The sequence below is a fragment of the Sylvia atricapilla genome, chromosome 2 (genome assembly GCF_009819655.1).
Source record: "Sylvia atricapilla isolate bSylAtr1 chromosome 2, bSylAtr1.pri, whole genome shotgun sequence".
NCBI lineage: Eukaryota > Metazoa > Chordata > Aves > Passeriformes > Sylviidae > Sylvia > Sylvia atricapilla.
In genome coordinates, this window is record NC_089141.1 from 77,325,013 (window position 1) to 77,351,180 (window position 26,168).

The 26,168-nt window shown below is 37.7% G+C and overlaps 1 protein-coding gene across 1 annotated transcript in view; it reads right to left on the bottom strand.

Annotated features, from left to right (window-relative positions):
- Window positions 1-25,085, bottom strand: part of FGF14 (fibroblast growth factor 14) — a 218,206-nt gene extending 193,121 nt beyond the window's left edge. Inside the window, exon 1 of the mRNA XM_066313494.1 lies at window positions 24,810-25,085. Coding sequence (XP_066169591.1) covers window positions 24,810-24,885 — 76 coding nt within the window. The 5' untranslated portion in view covers window positions 24,886-25,085. The remainder of the gene's footprint in view (window positions 1-24,809) is intronic.
- Window positions 25,086-26,168: the final 1,083 nt, after the last annotated feature.

Here is a 26,168-nt window from a genome sequence, read left to right on the forward strand (position 1 = left end):
AACTCATAAAGGATCTGCCCTCCCATTAAAAAGCACTGACTAGACACTCTGTCCAGAGGAAAAATAAATATTCTTCTTGTTTCTAGCTAGTTAGTCTAATATATTTTCTGGAATAAGCCTATGGGAGCCAGATTAGGAATGCTGCAAAAATTCATAAATGTTGCAAAAATTCACAAATGCCTGTTGCACCTTCAGTGGTGATTGGTGGTGCAAGAGCACAAAGAGTGGGAAGGGAAGTGTAGGATGCTGTCTTTAACTGCCAAGAACCTGCCAAAGAGCTTTATTTATTTTGTGATTGAATGAGACCAAATAATTTAGTTGTTGTATCTATGAAGGGAACTAGATTCCTGAATATAAGTGACATTTGGCTTTTTTTGTTATAGATTTGGTTGAAGTTTCCTCACATTCCATTTTTCTTCTACTTTACCCTTCATGTAAATTTTTTTTCTTTTTCTGTTTCTGCATATTAATGAATATATTAATTAGGTTCAAAAGAAAGTGAGACACTCAAAGAGGTTCTGTTTTAACTCCCAGTACCAAAAATGAGCACAGGCAGCTTTAGGAAAAGTTCTTTGCCATCTGGAATTAAGTTTACAAGAGCTCTTAGCAAGCCTGAACTTGGTCACCTTTACTGCTGGTATCTGGAAGAAGGTTAAACATAATTAAATATACCTAAAATGAATCCATAACGAAGGAGAGGACTCCCAGAATCAAAAACAAACAAGCAAATTAAGTAAAATAGACTTGACTATTTTTTCCAAAGCCTGTCAAACAAGGAGAAAAGCATGCAAAATCCCTGCTTCCCTACTATACAGGCAAAAGTTATGTATGAAACCACAGTCCTCAAGAAATAGAATGATAGTCAGCTATATTCATACAAGGAATTGATGTAGAAGAGGCTACTGAGAAAAGCTGCCACCACAACACAGATCTGCTCTCCTATAGTTAAGGAGCCAAAACAAAAAGAAGCAAGAAGCATCATAGCCTTCATTTTTGTGCCAAAGTATGAGGGGAAAGCTAGTATGGATGATGTGGGTATTTATCAGTTTGACTTTTTCAGGAAATGGATTTCTAGAACCCTTCACTTTCTTTGTTTTCATTTCTGTCACCAAATAAGAGCAAAAAGGAACATTTCTCTGTCAGAGAGAGCAGCCATTTATTATTATATTTATTACTACCTAGAGAAACTTCCTCCCCAACAGTCCTCAATGCTGGCAACCTGCTGAGAGAAAGAAAAGTAGAGTGCTTTAGCTCTTTGCTGTACCTGGCAACAATTTCCTGACATTTTAAAGCAGCTGGGAAAAAAACTTCATTTTCACATTGATGATGTAGCAATTCAGTAAAGAAAGGTTCCTGTCAGGATCTTTGTAAAGAGATTTTTACAAACCAGGACTTATCATAGGACCTGTGTATCAAGGAAGTTGCTTATTTTTTTTCCTACTGTTAATAGTTCAATGAAGTTTAATGAAGTAATTGCAGCAGAGAACACTTTACATGGTTTAACCTGAACTTGTCAGTCTAACTAGATTGTTTGTAACCTGAAGAAATTCTCCATCTCTGTTTCCTGCTCAAGGGTTTGTGCCTCTTCAAGGTTCTCACTAGATGATGTAGGAACAAAGGACCATGGATCGGCTTTCCTTTTAGAAGTAGAGCTGATAATAAACATTCAAGAAACGATGAAAAAATGTTTGGGGCGTGGGAAAGGTTTGAACTTATTTTCCATCTCTTCCAGTATACCCTGGGCCAGGATATAAAATTGCTTCTTCTCCCAAAAATCACACATATGTTCAATGTCTCATACAATTTAAAGTTACAAAAACATACACTTTAGGGAGGGATGTTAACTATCAGCTCCAGAAAGTTTTTCTTCAAAGAACCACGCAGTAGTGGAATCTGAGAGGCAGTCCTTCCCTCACCGCTCCACTGCCCCCAGATTTTTTCTTTAGTTTGTACTTAGCCATGAGCATGCCAGTTCCCAACAGTCATGCAGTCAAAGCACATTTCTTTCCATCAGTAATGCAATAAATCCTTTAGAAAAGCATTATTCACTGCCAGCTGAGCCTGACTCAGGAAAGAAAATGTCCAAAGATTGTAGAAGACATTGAACTTTTAACCATACTACTAATTACTATTAGCATGCACAGTGTGCTACTTTCTAGTCATTACCCCTGGAATATGAAGTTTCAGAAAAACAAGCTAAAAGCAAATCCATTATAAAGCAGGAGAGAATGATAAAGTTAACCAATAGTCCCTACTCTGTAACAAAGAAGAAAAAGCAATTACTGTGGCAAAACATTTTCAGTTTTTGGTTTGAGAGTGGTGGTGCCCCTACCATATAACTAACTAGAGTTTATTCTATTAGATATGCAATAGGTATTTTACTACATACCTTCAGTATCACATGCAAATGCTCACTACATATAAGAAGCATTTGTTTGCCTGTAGATAACCTACTTTGATTAAAACATTTGCACTAGCACAAGTGAAAGCATAGTCAGGACCCATTCCCTTTAGGGATTGAACAAAAGTTGAGGAGAAGGTTAACAATAATTTTAAAAAATCGACAAAAAATAAAGACCTGTTTTATAAAAGATGCTAATAGGCATGTTTCTTTTTGACATTCTTAGAAAGAAAAGCATCTGGCTTTCACACTTCAGAGAGAACAGTTTCAGTACCCACGTGGTTACTGGTTCAGTACCACATGGTGGTCTGACCTCTTTTGAGTTTGCATCCCAAATAAAGTTTATCTCCAATCCTTCTAACAAAAAGCAGCTTTCTTTATGCTGCAGTGAAGGAACTCAATTATCTTGTGATACAGTAAAGTGTGCCTAATTGCTCATTGAGATCTTTTTCCTTATTCGTTCAGATGGCCTTAGATCACCTTTATCAGATTGAGTTACATTTTCTTGGGTGGAAACTGCAAGTCCTTTAATATACAGGCTTTCCAGTATTTTAAGGGTACTGTCCAGGAGAGGGAAGGTCTGAAGGAAAAAGCCTGTTGATCACAAATTCCCATTACTTGCTACAAATACAGAGGATTTTACCGGACTCAAAGTGTTAAAATTAAAGACACAATTGTGATAGGACACTTATTAATATTCACAGAGCATGAGGTCAAACCTTCTCAGAAAACTGAGATTAAACAATGCATATGTGGTAGAAACATACTGTAATTTCGGCTTATGGTCTCAAAAATATTGTACATTGTATGAATGATATAAATCATGGTTCTGAAAATAAAAACAAATGTTGATTCTACCAGGTATTCTGATATGCACGTCTTCAGCTGAGATACTGGGCCTGACAGACCCCTGAGCAACTACCAAATGAAGCATTTTTGTTTGGTTGGTTTTTTTCCTGTAACATAATATTTCCCCTGTACTATCCAGAAACATGCTCTGTGGTTAAACTATTATTATAAGGAATACACTTAAAATAGTAAGTCTAAAGAGCATGTTGTAGCTTCTGAAAGTACGCACTATTCACCATATACTTCAGCCAATGGGCCACACAGACAATTTTCTCGTGTGCCGCAGCAGCTCTTATACTGCAATAGCAAAATGAAAAATAATGCCAGCAAAAATGTTTTTAGAAGTCCAAAATTACAGAAGTAGTGTGCATTTTTTAAAATCTTGGATAAGCCAGGTTAAAACTTGATTTAACTAGTTATTAATGTTTTATAATATCTTATTTCAGTAACATAATCTTAAGAGAGAGCTCATGCAGTTATCAATAATGAAGGAAAAACTTCTGTATTCATACTGTTCATACTCTCCTCTTAGTTTCTTCTCAAGCTTCTTTATCTTTTTATAACCTATACTTAGGATTATAACATTGCTCTGATGTGTGGATCATCCCTTTCTTACATATCTGTACTATGCTTAGGCTGGTTGGGTACCAATTTATTAATGGGATCTAAAAAATGCTTTCAAAAAATATTACCTACTTTTACTTAATATTAGCCTAAAAATAACAACATCACTCAATGTTGCTTAATACAAACATCTGCCTTCTCTGGCAGAAGGTGTAATATGTCACACCTGCCTACACCTAGTCACATGCTCCTGCCAAAAACGTGTTTCTACTCTGCCTCCTGCCAAATGTCATGAACACATGGATGGAGGGCAAATAGGATAGTGTTGGTGATCTAATGAAACCCTAGATCCCACACTTTCATTAGTTAATTATGCACCAGAGAAATCAATATGACTCATTTGCATGCTGCACAAGTGCAAAAGGGACAGAAGCTGCAAGTCCCTGAGGGTGAGGGGTTAAACCCACAGTTAGTTTTGATCAATGGTAAAAAGAGACTGCACCCCAGAAAAGCTGAAAACAACTTTGGCAGGCCACTGGTTGGTCATGAAAATAATGAAAATTCTTTGTGATGATGGTCTTGTACATAAATACTGTCAGGTAACAATTGATTTTTAGTTTATCCTAATAGTCAGACTACTGATGCAACCAGCTTGGCTAAATAGATATCCAATCCTAGTTTCACAAAACAACATGAAGAATCCTGCTTAATTGCAAAGTAGTGCACTGACACTCATCAGTTGAACAAGCAGAGCAACACAGAAAACCATATGCCACAAGAAAGAGTCCTTGATTAAAGTCCTAGCCTTGGTTAAAGACTCAATTTTTTGCTCTCCCATAAACCTCTCAAGATAATTTATTGCTACTAAATCTACAAGAGTGGCTGAGAATATTCCAACACCAGACATCAGAAGACCAAAACTTTAAAATGTCTGGGCCTGAATCCATAAAAGGACTTTAAAAATAATCCACTGAAGGAAACAGCTGTCTTAAATTAGGCATATCTAAATGACAATGTCTAAATAATGTGTAATTTTTTAAATCTTGTTCAAAAAGCAGAACAGAAAATTCAGAGCTAGACTGAGAGCAAGCATAAAATGCCCAAGGAGAATTAGACATAAAGCAAGAGATTCATGCTTCAAGTGCAAGTCATCAAAAACTAAGCAGTGGGAAATACCATTAACAAGAGACATGAGCTCATATTTCTTCGAGTTTCTGACTCTTAAGTCAGCTTGGAACCTGCAGTCCGGATTTCAGTATGCCATGCAGCGCCCACAACTCATCTTTCTAAGGAACAAGCTAGAGGCAGGGAGGAGCATGTTATTTCCTTGAACTCCAGAATTCAAGTATTTTCCCTTCAGGGCTGGTGTTGGCCTCAATGCACTCCACAGACCAAGGACCAGAGTCACAGGCTGGGAATGAGCTGCCCCATGCAGCCTGTCTCCCCTGAAGCCCTGCAGGCAGCACTGCCAGGGGAGACACTGATGCAGCTGCACAACAGCTGGCCATACCCCAAAGAATGACTTTTAGGTCCTGTTCCCCAAGACCATTGCTACAGCTTACGGTAAACAGTCATCATATAAAATGGGCAAGTTTCATCTTTTATCAGTGCTGACAGTAGTGCTACAAGTATGAAATAGTCAAGTGTAATTGCAAGAAAAATATTCAGGAAACTGAAAATCAAAACCTAAAGAGTGGTTGTTGTCACACCATCATTTTCCAGACAATGAAACAAGTGCAAAACTTTTCTACCTTTCCTAATCCCCTTCCAAGCTGATTTATAGCAAGGACAACCTTGGAGTTAAAGTGCTCTAGCAAAAGATTGTAGTCATACTGTGAGAAGTCTCTTTAAGGATAGATTTAGCAGTTTCAACAGGAAAAGGGATTTCTTCTTTTACCTCTATTTTTACTTGTGACAATTTTGTGCATCTGGCAGAGGTTTTACAACATATGCTCAGCAGGTTTTTCTTCTTTTCCTTCTTTAGTAAGGAAAAACCAACCAAATAGAAAACATGATCATCTGAGGGGCAGAGAAAAAAAACGACCTTTTCTACTTCTAAAAGAAAGAAAAAGCCCAAAAAACAATCAACCAAAAAAAAGAGAAACTGTTGAGCAAACTGTGCTGTTTTCATGTGTTGTGTCTTGCCACAGCAGCACTGGTTTGAATTTAGATTGACTAGGTTGAAATAGCCCCTTTGAAATACTTCAGAAAGCATAAAATAATAAACATAAACAATTAAAAGCTGCCATTTATTTTAAAAACGCCTTTCACTAAAACCCTACTCAGTTTAAGAGTAGGGCATTGTTTTGGTTTTGATACACAGAATTAGAATTACAATAAAAGGCAAATCTGAGAATGCCTCCCAGAAGTCAACTTTACACTGAAGTTGCTCAGTCTTCAAGGAGAAAAGCTGAGGAAATCACATCATTGACTGCTAAACACAGGAGTATTTGTAAAGGAGCTGGGTCAAGATACCAAGTGTTTAGTTATTAGTACAATAAATAACCGAGGAGGACTTTTGGCTCTAAGCACTATTAAACATAAAATTCACAGGAATTCATCTGACATTGCTTGAAGATATGCCTCAGAAATAGATAAAATCCTAGGCAATCTAAAACTTTGCTCACATTATGCACCAGCCCCCTATGCTACAAGAATGAGCCTAGAAACAAAATGCTTGAATGTCTTCTGACTCGGTAAATAATGCCAACAGAGAAATTTCTTCCTACAACCGTCAATTAACCATTGCCTCAAAGAACTCAAGACTCTAGAAATGCTGATCCATAATTGTCCTGGGTTGTAGTTTAGGATATATTCTATCACCATCTTCAGTTAATGGTCCATCAACGCCTTGTGTATGACTCATAGATAACTCCCTCTGGGAGTTCTCTCTCTTTAAAGGGCCATCAAGGACCTCCTGTATGACTCATCATCCCATTGTGAGATGCTCCACCCATGGGGAGGAGCCAAGCATTCTCACCTGGATATAAGCTGGGATTTGAGACAGTTCAAGCAGCCCTTACCTACTGGTTTTCCAGAGGACCAGAGCTACCAGACCTTTCTACAGGATCACTGCTTCAGGAAGACCGCCTCATCTGACTGCTTTCATCATGCTGATCATGTTGTATTCTGACTCTGTCACTGGTTTTTCTTTTTGTATTGTTGCATTTATTTTATTTTTTTTCCTTTTCTTCTCATTAAATTGTATTTTCTGACTTAGAGCCTCTCACTTGGTTTGTTTTCAAACCACAACAATAATACAGCTTGTTTTCACTTCCACTTGCCCAAACAGGAGAGTTTACAGAGTCCTCCGGTCTCTGGAACCTCAGTTTAGCACAAGGTGACAGACAAGAGATCTTGTGTCCCTCTCACACCGGAACTGTCGGTGTCAAGCAGTCACTCGTAAAACAAGGGTGACAAAGGTCACAAGCCATATGCTGTTTGTATTGCAGCAGTCTTCTGAAAGAGGCTCTGTCTATAACTTACATGTGTGAAACTGTTACTCATTTAAATTTCAAATTGGCAGTGCAAAAAATACATACTGTGGTACTCGGTTGGGTATCCACCTTGAGCTTAAATATGGGTCTTCTCTAATTTCTTTAAAGATGCTCCATGCTAACTACAAATATATGTCTATATTCTCAAGAACACCATGCTGCTGGAGATCACAGGCCTCAATTTCCTTTACATGGGGCTCAGAAAAATTTCAGTTTTGTCAGAATGATTTAGAAATTAGTCTGGTCTTCTTGTGAGCACAAATTGATTAGTTCCTCTCTCCTAGACAAAAAAAAAAAAAAAAAAAAAAAAAAAAAAAAAAAAAAACCAAAAAAAACAAAACCAAAAAACCACAAACAAAACAAAACCCAAACAAATCTCCCCCAAAATAAAAACAAACAAACCAAAACCAAACAAAACACCAAAAAAAAAAAACCCAAAAAGAGCACAATCTTCAGTCTTAAAAGTTATCATTTTACTTTTCATTACATTTTGTGCTACTCTGATATTATTTATTTTCTTTAGTTCTTTAGTGACCTTCCTCTGCTTTCCTTAGGAAAGCTGATTTCTAAAACATAAATTTGTTTCAAACCATTAGCTTCACTTGCTTTTCACTCTACCTGGGAGATAACTAATTTCTTATACTCCTGGGTCCAACAGAGCAAAACAAAGGGAAATGCCTCTCTAATCCTAGAGTAGGCTCTTATTGTCTTTTAAATCCATTTCACAGGAGATGCAAATGTAGGTGTTCAAAACATTAATGACATCTCTTTGAAACAGAAAGCTCATTTTGGGGGAGAAATACCATCCGCTGACAGTGTAAAAGCTTTATGTTTACCAGCCTCTCTCTCTCTAGAAAGGAACATTTCAGGCACAATGACAGTGAGATCTTAAGAGGAAGATTACATTTCCATTGGGTGTTGTAAGCATAAGGCTTTTCTGTGTCTGAAGATAACACGATTTTACCAATTCTTCTAAGTTACCTTCAGACATGTTCATTATTTGTTACTGAAATGGTAAATTCTGTCATATGAACATTGTTAACCCTTAGAGATCAGTCTATTATATATGCACCTTCTAGCTCTGATCTCACAGGAAGAAACATATTTTCGTTAAAAGTAGTTAAAATCAAGAAGTGGCATACTTTACAATATTTATTTTTCTTAATTATTTCTCCAACTATTCTCTTAATTATTTAAGAATTAATTAATTATCTTTATTATTTATCCTAATTTCTCCAATAATTCTCTTAACTATTTCTCCAAGCATTTGACCAATAATTACAGAAGGCAAAATAAAGAATTATAAAGGCAACAGTGTATCAATGTGGCAAGCACTAATATCAATTTCACTTCTATCTCTACCTAACAGAGTTTCACTTTATACATTTTAGTTTTTTCACAGTTAGAATTCTTGACAGCTTCACTTTTAAGATATACAAAAATATTGGACTGAATGCATTCCCTTGCTTACAGGACCTGTGGTCTCTATATGTTCCCAGATAAATGACGGGACCTAAGAGAATTTGGGGCAGAGATCCAAACCTATCTGCTGAGAAAGAAAGTGGGAAGACCCAACCAACTCTGCACACACAGACACACTGCAAGGCCCATTACTATCCTTTGCTCTAAATGCAAGGCTTAGCTGCTTCCATGGATAGATTTACAGCACAGATTTTACTGCTCATGAAAAGATTTATTGAGCTGTAACAAATTACAAGACACCCTGGAAACAGGTTGCTAGTGCTCATCCTGTGAGATTGCTGAACTCCACTGACAGGCTGGCTGAGATGAGGGCAGTGCCTCTGGGCTAAATTTTTACAGCAGCTGCCAGGAAACACACACCACAGATTTAATATGTCATGTTACTTGAAGCTATGTACACATGCACACACACACACACATACAAAAACCACCCTCAAAAGTGTAATTCTGGTATAAAGCCAAAAATGTCAGCAAATAACAGTTTCAATTCCAAACTCTCACCCTTCCAAAACTCCCCCTGCCAATTCGGTAGAAGTGTGAAATTATTTTGATAGCAAGTTATCTGTGACAATAATACAAATATGCTCATTTCCCACAAAGAAAGAAAATAATACATGACTCAATAAGTCTGTTAAAAAAAATCCCACAGGGTACAGACATTCAGTGAAAATAGAAATCTAACCAATTCTATATCATCTATTTTAAAACTTCTTGAAGGAGTTATGTCCATCCAACCATTGAGGAAGGATGGGAACCACACAATCCATCAAATCTAAACATTGTTCTTACCATGATCTTTTTCAAAAATTTAATTTTAAACAGTATCAAGGTAATAAAACCAATTCAAGGATTGCATAAGGACCGAATTCAATGCAACAAGTCCTTTCAGAAAATCCATTCAACTCAGATCCTGCTTTACTTCTCCATCTGAACAATTTCAAACACAAAGCCCACAAAAGAGCCTCAGGAAAAAAAAAATACTAAGTACCTAATCTAGTGAAATTTCCATTGAGAAAAAGAAATGGTCCTTTTCAAATTCTGCAGTTTTATTAACACTATTTAATATTATTTCTTTCAGTGCTTATGTTATTTCATTAGGGCAACTGCCAAAAAATACTCAAATTTACTCTATAAATATATGCTTTATAGTTACTTAGATTCAATTTCTTTCTTTTAGAATTACTTGCCAATTGTTTGGAAGAAGAATCATAAAAAGGCCACAGTTTGCTGCACATATTTTGTGTTTACGACAGTTACTAGTTTTTACATGAGAACAGTGGTACTCCCATAAACCTCATGTTTCCAAAAACAAATCACTGAGGGAATGTATTCTTGTAGCCAAATACCACTTCAACAGTGGTAGTTGTCCAGTATCTTACCAATAATGGTGGATTAGCACAGACCATTAAAGGAACTAAAGCTGCAATCCTGGGATACCAGGTCATCCCTCAATCAACTGGATCTGGGAACTGGGGAAATAGACCTAGTGTAAATGAGACCTCCTCCAATATTTTATAAAAGATGTTGGGTTTTAAAAATTGGTGGGACAAAGGGAGTTTTGATGAACATTTTGTTGAGAAACAATCAGTATACGCAGAGGAAAGGAACAAGCATTGCTCCCTCTCAGATTTGGCTGCAGAGGGAAATTAACAATTCCACAGGACACCAGAGAAGGGAGAATCATCTGTGCTTAATGGTGAAGCATCTCCTTCATAAAGAAATTCAATATTACCCATCAGAGCTGGGGAAAAAAGGCAGAGATCTGAGAGTCTGTTCAAGAGGGTATGAGTAGACAAGTCTTTCTAGAAGTTGCTAATGTATTAAGTGGCACTGAAATGAAAAAGGCTGAAAACATTACACACAGGAGAAGTAACAGGGAGGAGAGGAAAGTATCTTTTAAATTACAGGTGCTGGTAAGCCAAATGGCTCATGGAAGCTGTATTTCACCAGCATATCTAGCATAGTTGTGACAGCCAAGATACAACAGTTTAAACCCAGCTCTTCTTAATTTAATATATATCAAATAATGCAGCTGAGAGGGAGACACAGTTCTGTCTAGAGTCACACAGTTTCATTCCCAGAGCAAATAAGTCATTGCTACAGCAAGAAAAATATGATATCATCCCTCGCTTCATTCAGTGTGTTTTGACAAATTACTGAAAAACTCCAATTCTTCAGAATCAGAATCGCATCTATTAAAGAACACTTACATGCTTCCTCTACGTGCAAATCCCCTCATTTTACTAAAAAAGGCATCTCCAAGAATGACTAATTGGAAAGGGTAATACAAGCATCCTGATTGGTAATTACAGTTGCAGTAGAGTACCATCTTCATGGGCTTGCGTCTTCCTCCACTGCTCCAGGCAGTGAAAGAAAGCTACTGTGGGATGATTACTGTTTTATCTCAAATTCCACAGTACTATCCAGGGGACTGATGAGTAACTAGTGTGGAAGTAAAAGCTGAAATGACATGCTGGCAGGTTGAACGGGAGGTAGGTAGACCTGGGTGTGGGATCTTCCCATTAGAACCTGAGAGAAGGGTCTGAGTCCATGTACTGCAGTAAAAGGTTATCAAACAACTTCTAAAATCTTCACCATTACAACTTCTTAGCACATGCTGATCCCAGAGTTTGTTCTTGTACCTATCTAAGGCAACCATTTGTTGACCAATGACACACTTTCCAAATTAAAACTAAAACTTATCTTGAAGTTTGCTACCATAAATGCAGACTTTGATATGTATTTAATTTGCCTTTGTGTGTTAGGATTATGTGAAAACAGACAGACAAACCTTCAATTATATGAGACACTTCAGTATGTTTCTTTATGCCTTAAGGTATGCACCTCCTATTAAACTTTATGTAATATCACAGCATTAAACCAAGGATGGGACATTGTACTGCTAGTGCATCTTACTATTTCTCTTCTGATTTCTGCTAAGAAGAACTTCCAAGGGAAAAAAATCTTCATGATAAAGATTCAACAAACAACTATATTTTTTGCGTATTAGTGATAGCAATTCAACAGAAGAAGCAGGTCTCTGCAAGTGCCCTGCCTCTGAAGAGCTTGAAATTTGATTTTTTCACCATGTCAGCTCAAGAAAATATAACCCTATTGTAAGTCAAGCCAAAGAAAATAAAAGATGAACCGAAAGCCAAAAAATTTTTAGCAAAGTGATGATATAAACATTGTAGGTTTAACCATACAATAAAACCAGAATGCTTGCTGCTTGCTTACAGACAAGGTGGAAGGATGATAAATGTCTCTAACAAGAACTGATGGGAGTAGCACTGCCTGCAAAAGCAGCCAGCAACTGTTCCTGCAGTAGCATCCCCTAACAGGAACACACAGCTGGTAAAGTTCTTTCAGGTGATTTTCTATGGAATAGATTCTCCATTCTATTTCTCGCATCTATCAGCTCTCTGACTGGCACAAAATGTTAAGAGTTACCTGTACACAAAGCATTTCAAAGTTACAGAATCTCTTTCTTGATTGCTACCTGTCCATGAATGTTTACAGGAGTGGCAGAAAAATCTTGAAATTAAGTCTATACAGAATGAAGAAAAGCTCCAAAGGTAGAATACCAACATGAAAAATTTAGCTTTTCAGTTTATGTTATAATACATTATCACAAGTGAAACTTGTGGGACACACGAGTCACTTCAGATATTGCACATGGCTGGGCATTTTAACAGCTTTTACAAATAATGATTTTGACATCCAGTACAGCTAGCATTCCTAATAAATTTTTTTTAAAAGCTAGTAAGGTCACGAAAACTTTTGAAACGTAAATTTAACCTGACAGCAATCGTGTAGAAAGGTTGGTAATTTCAGACTTTCCTACCAAGACGCAAACAGAAATAAAACCATATTGGGAATAGAAGCACTGGTGCATGGGCAAACAAGGACAGCTCTCAAACTTTAAAAAAAAATAATTTTATACACACACAAATGCATTTCATCTGCGTGAGAACTTGAGCAAAGAAATTGAATGTATAATAAATGATAATTTTTTTAAATTAGCACTGTTTATTCACCTTAGAGGTTTGATTACTGTCAAATGGATTTCTTAAAAGAAAGGAGAAAAAATCCAAATTATTTATATTAGACAAATGATATAACATAATGGTTCATTAATTCAAACAAATTAAATTCCTTAATGTAACTGCATCAATATATCAGACAGATCTTACAAACTTACCAAGCTAACATATGTCTACTTTCGATCCACTATAAGCATTTAGTTAATTTTTTTCTTGCCATAGCCTCATCTTGCAAAGATTTTTAGCTCTTTAATTTTTACACTACAATATACTCTCAGATCTCAGTGGAACTATTCATGTCATTAAATGTAGAGAATACACATACATCTTTTGAAAGAGTAGGGTCCAATTCTCAGACCAAGCTCCAGATACAAATAATAAGTCAGTATTTAAGCAGAGGAAAAGACTGCCAATTGCCTATATCATTCATTCAGTTATCAGAATGTATGCTAAGAAGGAAAGAAGGAAAAACCCTTCCCTGATAGCAGAGCGTATAGGCAAACCATTCCAGGAAAGACGTATTCTGGGTAAAGACTGACAAGTTTCAATTCCGTGGAAAATTTAAAAATGAATGTGTAAAAGAATGTCTGCCTATTTTAAGGCAATTCGTACTTTTACCTCAGCATCTGAAAATACAGACTTTGTTCTGTTACTATCTTTTTTTCCTTTTGTAGGTTTAGGCACATTTTTCATTTAATGGAAATGCAGTGAAACGTTAAAGGCAAATGTTATAGTAAAAGCAGGGAAATGCTTCTACATCTTGGAGAAGCAAAATCCTGAGCTAGGAATAAAGGGAAAAGGCTTTTATTGTTCCTCTATGCCTGTATTTACTTCAATTTGCTTCAGTAACGTAGAAGTTAGGTATCTATGCTGGATTACAGTTCTTGATTCAGACGCCTGACTTTGGGTTCCTGTAGCCCCTTTGTAATCATTCAAGATCTGGCCAGTGTCAGTGTCTACTCAGTGTCTCCAGTGGGGAGAGGAGAGTTACCTCACCATGAGCAACCATCGGTTTTATCCATCTGAACAGCAGACTCTGCCCCACCAGGCATATTTACTGCTTCTCCACTGACTCTCAACAGATGCCCAGGTATTTCTTCCTGTTGACACCTTCTTGAATGTCTCAGTTTGGACCTGAACCACCCCCCTCATTAGTGTCAGTATTTCAGGGTTTTTCTACACCCAGAAAGAAAAAATAAACTGCTCTCAGAGAAAGTTAATCCCCTGTAGAAGAATTAGGATATGCTGTCTTCCAGAACTGCCTGCCCTGCTCCCAGCACTGCCAGGCAAAGTTCACGGGCTTACTTTGGAACAGATGCACTGAAGGAGACTCATCACACTTAAAAAATACACTTAAAAAATGGTGTTATCACTTAAACTTCAGGTCAGTGAAATAAATCCCACTACCGGGACTCTCTGGAAAGGCTGGTCCTCAGTATGAGTTTGCTTATCTAAAATGCTATTTCACTTAAACCAGAGTTCAGGGTAACCCACAGGATCCTGACTGAATGGCAAGATGAGCAGTGGATGTGCAAGCTTGGCTTATGTTGGTGCCCATCAGGAGCCCATTTGTTCTTAGAGAAACTCACCAATTTTGCCCATGCCCCATCTATGAACATGACAATTTAGTAACTTTACTATTAAAGGGGTGACTTTCCTTTCCATTTTCTGAAACTTTTGTTTCACCCTCATTGCTATTAACCTCTGCTACTGTTTGACTTCAGCTTAGCAGTGCTCATTTCTGTTTATTACTATTTCATTTTGGACATGCTTTCTCACCTCAGTTTCACTGTACTGATGGGTTTCCCCATCCTGCTCTTGGTCTGTAACTAAAATCTGTTTCAACAAATCTGGCTGCCCACTCTTCCATCTTCTTTTACGGGCTTTGATAACAGCCAGTAAGCTACTTTCCCTCTCACTTATTACTTCCCTACCTCCCTAGATGTTCTGTCCATATAATTGAAGTCATTATGGGGCCATTTTTACACCTTATGTAAAATCTCCTACCCCATGCCTTACCCTTTCACTGGTTTTACAGCTACACAGATACAGCTAGGATGTTTTTAATGTCTCAAATCCCAAAGTAGTGCTTCAGATTATGTACTTAGAAACTAGGAATGAATACTGGATGCAATCTCCAAGCTACAAAACTAACAGATCCTGAGGATCAAATTTCTCCAGAATAGATATAAAAAACTGTTGGAAGCCAATGGTTTTGTTGCTTAGGCATGGAGGCATGCTGTAGGAGGTGATCTGTTTTCTCTATCTACAACTAATGTTGTCATTAAATCATAGAATTTTAGAATGGCTAGGGTAGGAAGGGGCCTCAAAGATCATCTATTTCCAATCCCCCTGCCATGAGCAGGGGAACCTTTCACTAGGCCAGGTTGCTCAAAGACTCATCCAACCCAGGTGAAGCACCTTGCACTTGGTCTTGTTAAACCCCAGGAGATTCCCAAGGGCCCACTTCTTGAGCTTGTCCATGTCCCTCTGGATGGCATCACATACTTCAGGTGTGTCAACAGCACCATTCAACTTGGTGACATCCGCAAATTTGCTGAGGGTGCACTCAATCTCTTTGCCTATGTCATAAATGAAGATATTAAATAACACTGATCCCAACTCAGACCTCTGAGGGTCATTGGGACTCTGAGCCATAGATCACTGCCCTCTGGATCCAACTGTCTGACCAATTCCTTATCCACTCAACAGCCGACCCATCAAATCCATCTCTCTCCAACTTAGAGAAAGATGTTGGGGGGAAAGGCTTTACATAAGTTCAGATAAATGACATCTGTAGCTCTTCTCTTTTCCATTGACTCCCATTGACTTCCCTTTTCCATCCACTCCATCACAGAAGGTCACTGGGTTGGTCAGGCAGGACTTGCCCTTGTGAAGCTGTGCTGGCCGTCTCAAATTGCCTCCCTGTTCTCCATATGCCTTAGCACAGTGTCTAGGAGGTATCTGTTCCACAATTTTTCCAGCCACAGAGGTTGAGGCTGACAGGTTGATAGCTCCCTGGATCCTCCTTTCTAGCCATTTTTAAAGATAAGTATAAAGTTACATTTTTCCAGTCATCTTAGACGTTGCCTGACGGGGTGAGTTACATAAATCTCTACTTAATAATGGTTTATTTTTGCTAGTATTAGTACAAAATTGCTTTGATATTGTGCCTTATACTACAATATACTATACACTACACATTACAAGCAGTTTCAGCTTTTATACTGAAAGGTAAAGAATTCTGAATGAGATCTTTTGTCTAACCATTTGTCATAATAAATAATTCATTTTATATAAATATATCTGATTTACCATCTTTAATCTTGCAGGACAAGTTTCCTTAAATCACTGACAATCCGTGGCTGATTGGACCCAGGCTCCTCTCTCAGAAGGAGTTAGGAACACAAAGGGCTCCTTTCTGCACCTCATGGTTCAACAACAGGGCTTCTCTAACTAACTTTGTGTGAAGCTCCCACTCCTACCCATGACAAAGGCTGTGAAGACCTTTTCATGACTTGTTAGTGGCTTTTCAGGAAGAAGGTTCACCACATTTTGGAATGATAAGTCCTGTTTCCAATTATTGAAACCTGAGCAGACAAGGACACACTGGTGCACTGTGACTCAAGCTGTGCTGAATGTTGTGTCTCACCATCTGCCTTCGTCTCCACATCTGTATTTGAAAAGAGGGACTCTGTAATGAACTGTGAACAAAAAAAGGCACACATGATAAAACTGGATGGGTGTGGGCAGATCCTGCAGCTAAGGTAGCTTAGACTTTTATGCTATATCCCTTAAATGAGAGCAAGTCCCCTTCAAAAAGAAAAATGGTTCAAAGCAAGGAGTATCTGAACATCTTCTGCAGCCATCCGTGCCAGAGGTGTATTTCAACAGTCCAAAAGCCTGGACTTCTAGAAAAGATATTTCTTCATGGTGTGACACTCTAAAGAGAGAGGCTTAAACTAAGGAAATATTTTCAATGTTCCAGAGTAAGAAAGAAGTTTTCAGGTCCTTGTCTCTGTAGGACACGAAAGAAAGACTCCAAGTATATCAGAAGACAAAGAGCATAGAAAAAGAAGGCTTTATTTTCTAATTCTTACTACCTTTTATAAGATGTTCCGAAACAGACTTAACATCACCGGTGAATAGGAACGACACCTCTCTAATCCCACTGGTTAAACGAGAGAAACAGCAAAACACCATCTGGAGAAGGATTGTTTTGAGAAAGGATAGCTGTTTGCCAAGATTGTTTTGAAAAGAAACTTTCTTGAGAAATTTTTCCTTGGGGAAAAAGTTAGCAGCAGCTATCAGGCTAAAAATCTTTCACACTCAGAAATATCAGGCCCACAGGTCTTTCAAAGTCTTCACAGTTTATTATCACTTACTGATTAATAAATTATCAGTTATATAAATGACCAGTAAAGTAGATAAATTGGAATATGTTTAGTAAAAAATAAAGTACAGCTGTCCTCTATACATAGTCTCTGAAGTTTGAAGTAAAGTCCTAGGTCCACTGAATTATTAGAAATTTTATAACTGATCCCTGTAGTGCAAGATTTCACAAGCTGTTTTGTTTGTTCAGACAAGTATTGAATTCTTGACTTTGAACTTGGGCTTTCCCATACTAGTTTAAGAATTTTTCAAATGCACATAAAAAACCTGAAAATCAAGAATATCCACTGCAAGCATCTACAGCAAAGTCAATTACAGCAGTGCAAGTATAAAATTTTAAGAAATATTGGTAGTTATATATATCCTTTTCTCATCTTGAACAAACAAAAAATGCATACTAGTGGTAGTTAGAGCACATCCCTGTTTCCCAAAAACTGCTTCCAAGCATGGAATTTTTTTTCTGTGCTTATAATTCTTATAATTCTTATCATTTTACAAATGCAATATCTCTACAACTGCCACAGTCAAAAGGTAGAAAACCCATTTTGTAATAATGAAAACAGCAGATTCTGCCATTTGAAGTCTCATGTGCAAGAAGAATTTATTTAAAGAAAAAGGATGGATTGATGTTATGGATTTACACACAGGCAATTTGTGATGTCTTCAGAGTTCAAGTAGATACAATGTCAAGAGAAGTTGAACATTAATGTCCCTTTTTCATTGCATTTTCCAAGAATAATTATAATAAACTTACACTAACTGTAAAAAAATCATCTTCGTGACTTTCACCTGGCACATTAGTGCTGCTTAGTTGGCAGGCAGCAATTTGTTAATCCAAGGTGGTCAAATTATTGTGATTTATGTGACTGTACTCTTTTCATGCAACCACTGTTGAATATCAATTAGTTCATACCTGATACTTAAGTTTAGGCTTGGGACAAGCAATCTCTCCCACATGGAACAAATACGGCTCAAAATGCCTGGATAACTTAATGATTTTTCTGATTCCTGCATCTCTTATTTGGGGCAAATCACCATCTCAAACAATTTTTATGAAACACTGTTTACAAATATAGAGTGCTTTGAAACAGTGATAAGTGCCTCTAGCATATTGAATTTACAGATTAGACAAAGATCTTTCATAAATCTTCATAAATCTATCAACTTAGATAAAAGTGACAACTACCTGGACAAATAGGAGTTTGTTGGATGCTTTTTACTAAATCCTTGAAAAATCACTATCAGCCCAAGGATTGCCTGCTCTACATAGATGAAGATCACTACTTTTAGCAAATTACAAGAATATGTAATAGGAAAAGCAGAGCTGAATTCAAGACTTCAATTTAGTGATACTTTCCCCAGATTGAGAGGAACAGACTACAATATACAAAATATCTAGTTTGGGCTACAAATAGTCCTACTTAAAACAATAATTTCCTCTCTGTGACTTCGCAGCAAAGCAGCAGTTCTTACTTTTTAGGTTCTTACTTTTCAGGCAGCTATGCAAACACAAATGTTCCCTAAGTTACTCCAAAACTGCAGTGCTGGCTCAGAAAAAGCCCAGTGCTCCTCACATGCCCACCTCTCCTTGGCCCAGACAGCTTCCCAGGGAAGAAGGAGAGGGTTGACAGGTGTTGGGGGTTGGGTTTTTTTTCCCTTTTTTTTATAGAATTTTCTCCCATAAGTTGCTAGGAAACTAACTACTTGGGCACTTTTGTGTACTCAAGAATAAACAAAAGAAGCTGCTAAGGTGGGGAGAGGAGTGTATCACCTGGCTGCAGTTCTTTTGTCTCTGGGAGTTTCTCCTAGAGGAGAGATACAGTGAGTTTTGGGGGCAGGAGAAGGACAGGGCTGGGGGCAGCTGTGCTCTCACTCTCGGTGTCGGAAGGAGGATGCCGAGCTGTTGCTTGCTTCAGGGAGAATTCACTGTCACCACTGGAGTCCAGTCCATTCCTGCCGTTCCACCTTGGTGCTCCTCAGAGTCCTGCAGCCAAGATCAGACTGCCCCCAGGGTTTTGTGAAGCAAAGGCTCTCCTCCACGCCCTTCTCATCTCAGCCAAGAAGGCCGTCACGAGGCTCCTAGTGGTTTTTTTTTTTATTAACGCCATACTTATTGTTTGTTTGCCTTTTACACATACTAGTAAAGAACTGTTATTCCTACCCCTCATATCCTTGCCTGTGAGCCCCTTAATTTCAAAATTATATTAATTTGGAGGGAAGGAGTTTACATTCTCTATTCCAAGGGAGGCTCACGCCTTCCCTAGCAGACATCTGTCTTTCAAACCAAGAGAGCAGAAGAAGAGAAGAGGAAAGGATAGGCATCTTCCATGCACCCCAAGGTGCTGCCTGGGCGGAAGCTCCCCTTGGAGCACTGATGTACCTCAGTACAGACAACACATGCCCCACAACTCCCGATGAACACATACATTTAAACACAGAGTCTCCGTAAAACTCCACGTACTGCTGAGGGCAAAGGCTCAGAAGTGACAAGGTTGCAGAACTGAGCCCTAAGGACAGCTCAGTGCTGTTGTCATTATTGCTGTCTGTACTGCAGTGGTAATATTGACAGCTATCAGATCAGATCCCTTGCCCTGCACTGCATGCAGATACACAAGATGGCAGTTTTCCACCCAGGAAGGTTGTGTTCTAAATTTAAATAAGATCTCATTTATAAATAGCAACAGAACAATGTCGTTAAATAGTCTCCTTTGCCAGCGTCATGATGATTCCAAATTGCATCAATGGAAGCAGAGAAAATTAACAGCTTTGCTTTAATCCTTTGTATGTTATGTTGGGGAACTTGTCAATATGATTCCATTCCCAGCACTTTCATTCCTGTAATTTGAAGTAAAAAAAATGTAGAAAAAATAGAATATTTGCAAAGAAAAACTATCTAAACCAGAAATAGCAAGAGAATTTAGGTAAAAATTTCAAAGTTGATGGTACTGTCCATGGTAACTGCTGAGGTTGACTGTGTTACTTGAAAAAAAAAAAAGAAAAAAAAAAAATCAGAAAACTAAAAATCACACAAGACAAAAGTAAGAATTAACTTTTTTATTTTGTAGTGGAAGACCCCTACAGTTAAATATGGATTCCTTTTCTTTGACAGTTGGATACAGCATGCTGTACAACTTGGTTTCACTGTGCTGCTCACCAGAAAGTGTTGGTCTCCATTATACTTCTGAAGCTTATGAAGGCATAGTTAAATGCCATGTAAATAACAAACCACAGCACATTTTACTAGATGGCTGCTCAAAAGTTCATTGTAGGCACCCAGGAAATCTACAAAGATAGTATTCAGAATGTCAGGAGTTACTAAGTGCATCACTAGGAGCAGCATCAACAGCAATGCAGGAAAACAACTAAAAAGAGAATAGGTCTGATGTATTACTGCACTAGTTTCACATGACTCTTATACTAGCAATTTTCTCAGGAATCGGTCCAATTCCATTTTGCTGGACAGAGTTAGAGTGGCTTTAGGAAGAGTAACACAGCAATGAATTAAATTTTCTACAAACTTCCATTATAGATTTCTCCCTGTCTGAAACCAGGAAGAAATATGAGATATCTTCAAAAACAACTGCAAAGAGATATCTTCACAGTGATAACACATTAAGAAAGAGGAGCAAAATGCTTACTGTGGAAAAAAAAAAGTGGAAAAAAGTTACTTTCGTTATCCCTAGGAGGCTGCTGTCCTCATTGTCAATAGCACTTCAGAAGGCACCTCAGAAAGAGTAAGATTTGTGTTCTTGTTACCACATTTTGATTTTTTTCTTAATTTAGTTTACTACAAATAGTGTCTAGATATGAGAGAGGAATATATATTAGTTTATTTCTAGCCACTACCATAAGAATTCTTATTTCTAAAGCATTCTGGTGAAAACAAGTAAAGGCAAACAGCACAGCATAAAGAAAATATATCATATATAGGAAGCTTTGTAGGGGAATTTCTGACTTGAAATCAAAGCCAAAGGAAAAAATATGCTGAAAGATGCAAAGTTATAATGACTTCACATTCAAAGGAATAGGATTTCTGATAATGGAGAATAGGAGTGAGACTCAAGAAAAGGGGATTTAATATTTTCACCCATACAGCTAAATTTTTTAGGGTTAACAAAATGGTATAAATGTGAATACAAAATGAGAGACTCTAGAATGGAGAAGAAAGATGTGAGGAGAGAGCCTGGCTAATTAAACAAGGCAAACTCTAATAAAAGGGAAATATTGTGGATGAGACTTGAGAAAAATAAATCCTAGAATTTGGGTGAACTGTGTGCTACATGAAGCAAGTGACCTTTTCAGGGGTCTGGTTAGGGTGCCATCCACCTGCCCAGCCTAAAAAAACCCTCAAAAATCACAGCTAAATTCTTGGTTAAGCTCTACACATTCTAAACACAGCCTTTGAAGTTTTAGGTGTTTTAGGGTTTTCTGATGTTAAGCCTTAACCAGCGTGGAATCTAAAATTTCTTCCTGAAAATACTAAGTTGCCCTTTCTTTTGTTCAGTTTCTTGTATTGGGCTTCCATTTGCCCAGAAACATATTATACATCATTATCTAGAGAACCTGTAGAATGAGGGAAATTGCTTCAAGATCCCTTGAAATGGAATGAAATAAAACTAAATAGTTATTGCAGTTTGGGAGAAATGCGCATAATATGAGACAATACCAAGAGCTTGGATGGAAAACAAACACTGTCAGAGTTTCCATCTGTAATCGGAATTTTTTCTTACATCTCCAATTAAGTACACTCAAGTAGTTTCTTGAAGTTCCCTTTTGTTTTTTAAGGTCAATCCCTAGGAATTTGCAGGTATCACATAAAAGCCCTGATGGACCAATATCCACAGTTGATGCAAGGAAACATTGAAGCTCTTTGCCAATGCAAAAGAAGGAGCCAACTAACTAAAAATGAAACCAAGTAAAATCAAAGCAGAAAAAGTGTGGATTTTAAGGTTATGAAAAAGAAATAAAATCAATTGAGCTGTTAGAAGAATTCAAATTACAGAATTACAGTGCTTCTATTAAGCCAATGATGGCAGCATACTCAATGAAGAGAAGTGTATTTAATGCATGTACAGCAAAATGCTAGCATATATCTCTGATGTAAGAGAATATTCTAACTGTAAAACAAAACAAAAAAAAAATTTTTGAGGGGTCAGAATCATTGGCTACCACAACCAGGAAACATATACCCTTGTTTTCCATAAGGAAAGGTGGGTTTTTATGGTTCAGTGATGCAAATGCTATCTGAAACACACACACACTTCTGATAATGACTGCCAGTATTCTGCCTTTTTTACATGTTTTTAGTTGGTTTTGTTGAATTTTTGGGTGTGGTTTTTTTTGTTTGTTTGTTTTTTTGTTGTTGTTGTTTTTTGTTTTTTGTTTTTTTTTTTTTTTTTTTTTTTTATTAAGGAATAATCTGTCAAATTTTTATAGCAGGCTTCAGTTTTCAGGAAAAAGTCCATGCTGGCACACTGTGAGTCACTAGTTTTTAGGCAGATGCATAATGAAAGGATATCTTTTGTTTAAAGAATGTTGTCCAAAATTAAGCAGGACTACAAGATGCAAACTAATCCAGGCTTGACTTTTCAGGGTCAGTATTCATTTGTGTATCATGTTTAAAATGCATGGGTTGGAGAGAGAGTGAAACAGATTTCAGACATATTGCTAGATACACATGTGATTATACATATGATAAATCCCCCCAAAATTCAAAGCCACCTTCAAATAAAAGCCATGAATGCAAACCATGCAACTCACATCTGAATCTCTTCCACAAAAAGACAGAAAAGAAAATTAAAAAGTAGTAAAAACTCTCATAGTTCTTGTGACATCTTTGTGACTATTCACAAGACTCCTTTTAACTTTGTTATATTAACCTCCATAAGGAAACCTCAGAAGGAAAGGGCATTCTGTCTTGAGCAGCAGGGATACAAAGGCAAGGTGCACAGGGAATTCATAAGGAATGAGCTATATTAACCTTCCCTATCTATAGTCTTTCTCTTTTCTCTCAAAAGAAAGAAGGAGATTCCATGTTAATAACTTCTTCATTGGCAGTACTACATCGTTCCTGATCCTAAGAACTTTAAATGTCCACCCTCACAGATTATCCAATATGAAACAGTTAAGGACTAAACCATATTAATTTCCACATTAATATGTGCAATTTTTTAATTACCATTTTTGTTAACAAAATCTTCCCTTTTCTAATAATTTTTTAAAAAATGTAGCTGGTTAAGATGACCAAGTTGTCTGATTTGTAGCAATTTCCCTATTATTATTCCCATTGGAATTCCCAAATCAAGTTGTGTTAACTGGTGAACTTTAACCACCATTAATCAGAAAGCTTTGGTAAACTGAGACATGCATTGCAGTTTCTTCCACCCACAAATACCAGTAGGACTCCTGGGGGTCCTACAAAGCAAATCTGCAAGGAATAATCTCTGCTGAGTTACACCAAATATTTCAGTTGCAAGTGGAAAAAGGGTGTGGAATAGCCTCAGGCTTCTAGAACTGCATATTTGTCAACAATGAGGAAAAAAGGAGAGAGATAAAATCAGTTTGGCCGACCAAAGCATGTGTAAAATACAAAGCAAATTCAGTGTATATTCCTTGTCAAAACTGGCAGCAAGGGAACACAAATGTCTTCACAATTTTAAGTCTATTAGGAACAGCTGAAAGCCATCACATTAGAGAGGATATGTGCTAAGAGTAAGCCAAAGATGATTGTGATGGCAAATAATAAAAAAATGAAACTACTTCCATACATGGGAAATTGCGTTCAATTCACTAATTCCATAGGTTTGCTCAATCTTGATAAAACTGAATGGCAAACTGTGCACCGATAAGATAAATAATATGGTGAAATTAACTTTTGTGTAGCAATGCTCATAAGCAGGCCCCCTGTAGAGCTGGTTATAGGACTAACAATCAACAGACAGCCCCCTTTCAGATTCAGAACACACAGAACTCACAACAGAACTTAACGTAAACCAAACTTTTTTCTTCTTTTACTTCAGAGCCATTTTACTTGTAGTTTCTGTAGCTCTTCTCTGCTAAAGAAAGAATTAATGAAACTCCATAACAGTTTTAATGTCTTGACAGATTTGTTAATACTCAAAAGATTTAAATGAGGAATACAATTACAGTTCTCATGATGCAGCTAAAAGAGATTACGAACCACTTCAGTTCCACTTAATTTTTACTGCAAGTGGACAATGTCCAGCACAGGAAATCCTGCTTATTGCTGCTGACCACAACTGTTTCCACTGCAGAATGCAGCTGCTATGGACTCTTGGGATCTTAAAGGATTAGTGGAACTAAAGTGCTTTGAGATACAAGTAGGTTGGAAAGCTGCTGCAATACTAAGGCCACCTTAAAAACAACATTTCACCAATATATAATATAATTGTGTTCACATAATATATGAAAAGTGAATTGTGCTAAAAGACCAACTTGATTAGACCACATAAAGAGTGTGAAACACTCTTTTCCTGTACAACAGGATTATATAAAGAGCAATATGAAGGTAAAATAATACATAGTCACCACAATGAGCACCGTATGGAAGAGTCCACCTACCATGTGAGATTCCAGTCGAAAATTGTTTCTTCTTTAATCGTCTCCTCGCTGAGGTTTTGTGCATATTGAAACACATGAATGTAAGCCCCAAAGATGTCCAGCACAACAAAAATGTCAGCAATTATTTGTTTCTTTCAATTTTGCTTAGTAAAAGAAGTAAAAAATCAGTCTTGTTATTTTTCAGCCACTCTGCACCCAATGAGTCCTACAAACACTAAGAGGCCTCTTTTTTCATGTAATAAGTTGGTAGAGAATGTGGAGAACTCAACAACCAAGGCTATGAGAACAAGAATGTGGGAGCCTGAGTGGAGCAGAAATAGAAATTGTATCACTGCCACACACAGCAAACAAGAACACTCAAATACCAAGTTGGTAAAAAGGTCATAACCCATGTCATGTATGCCAAAGTAGGACTGTGAAGGACTTTTCAAATCCAGCAGTGAGTACAGCCATGGCCTCTGAAGGAGAGAGACTACCACGGCTTCTATGGTAGAAGAACAGGCAGTACCTTTGTATCCTCATGCCTAGACATGTGAGGCTTTTAAGAGTCCTTAAAGTAAATCTGTGTAAGTTTCTGAGAATCTTGGGAAGAGCGGACTGCTTGTGGTAAGGGAGGAGTTAACAGGGAGGGTGGCCTGGGCTGGAGGAATGTTGGGCAGCTAGTGAGAGCAATGTGAAGATAAGAGCAGGGCATTAGGGAAGGAAAAAAAATGCTGTGGCAATCATACTGGGGAATACAAGGCTGGGGAATGTGCCTCTGCTGCAGAAGAGCTAAAACCAGCTGCTGCGAGGTGAGGGTGGGAGGAAAGACCAAAGAAAGAAGTTTCAGATATCACAACATGTGAGGGGAAAAAGGTAAACTTAGTTGGCTAAGGTAACTGTTACAAGTTAGGAGAAGGGAAGGTGAGGATCACAACTCTTACAAGAAGATAACTGAGAAGCTTACACAGAAATGCCAGGTAAAATGGGTAAAACAGCACAAACCAGAGGACGGCTAGCAAAGCAGGATCTTGATGACTGGCACAGAGGGGTTTGGAACTATCCCTGTCCACCTGGTACTGCTCCTTGTGAAAACAAATCGCCCCCAGTTGACCAATGCAGATAAAATTACCTGCCTGACACAGCCTGTGCAGCCACAAAATAGTTTGTGTGCAACCCACGAGAAACACCAGCCCTGACGAGTGAACTGCGCATACAGCCAGAGTTGAGATGTGTTAAAGCAGCTGGAATGGTGTCTGCAGGGCTTTTTTTTGAAAGAACAAAAGCCATATGGGTCCAAAGTCACATGTTAAAATCAGCTATTGTCTGTGGTTATTAGATGGGTGCCAGAGGGAGATGCAGTCCAATTAGGGTGAGCTA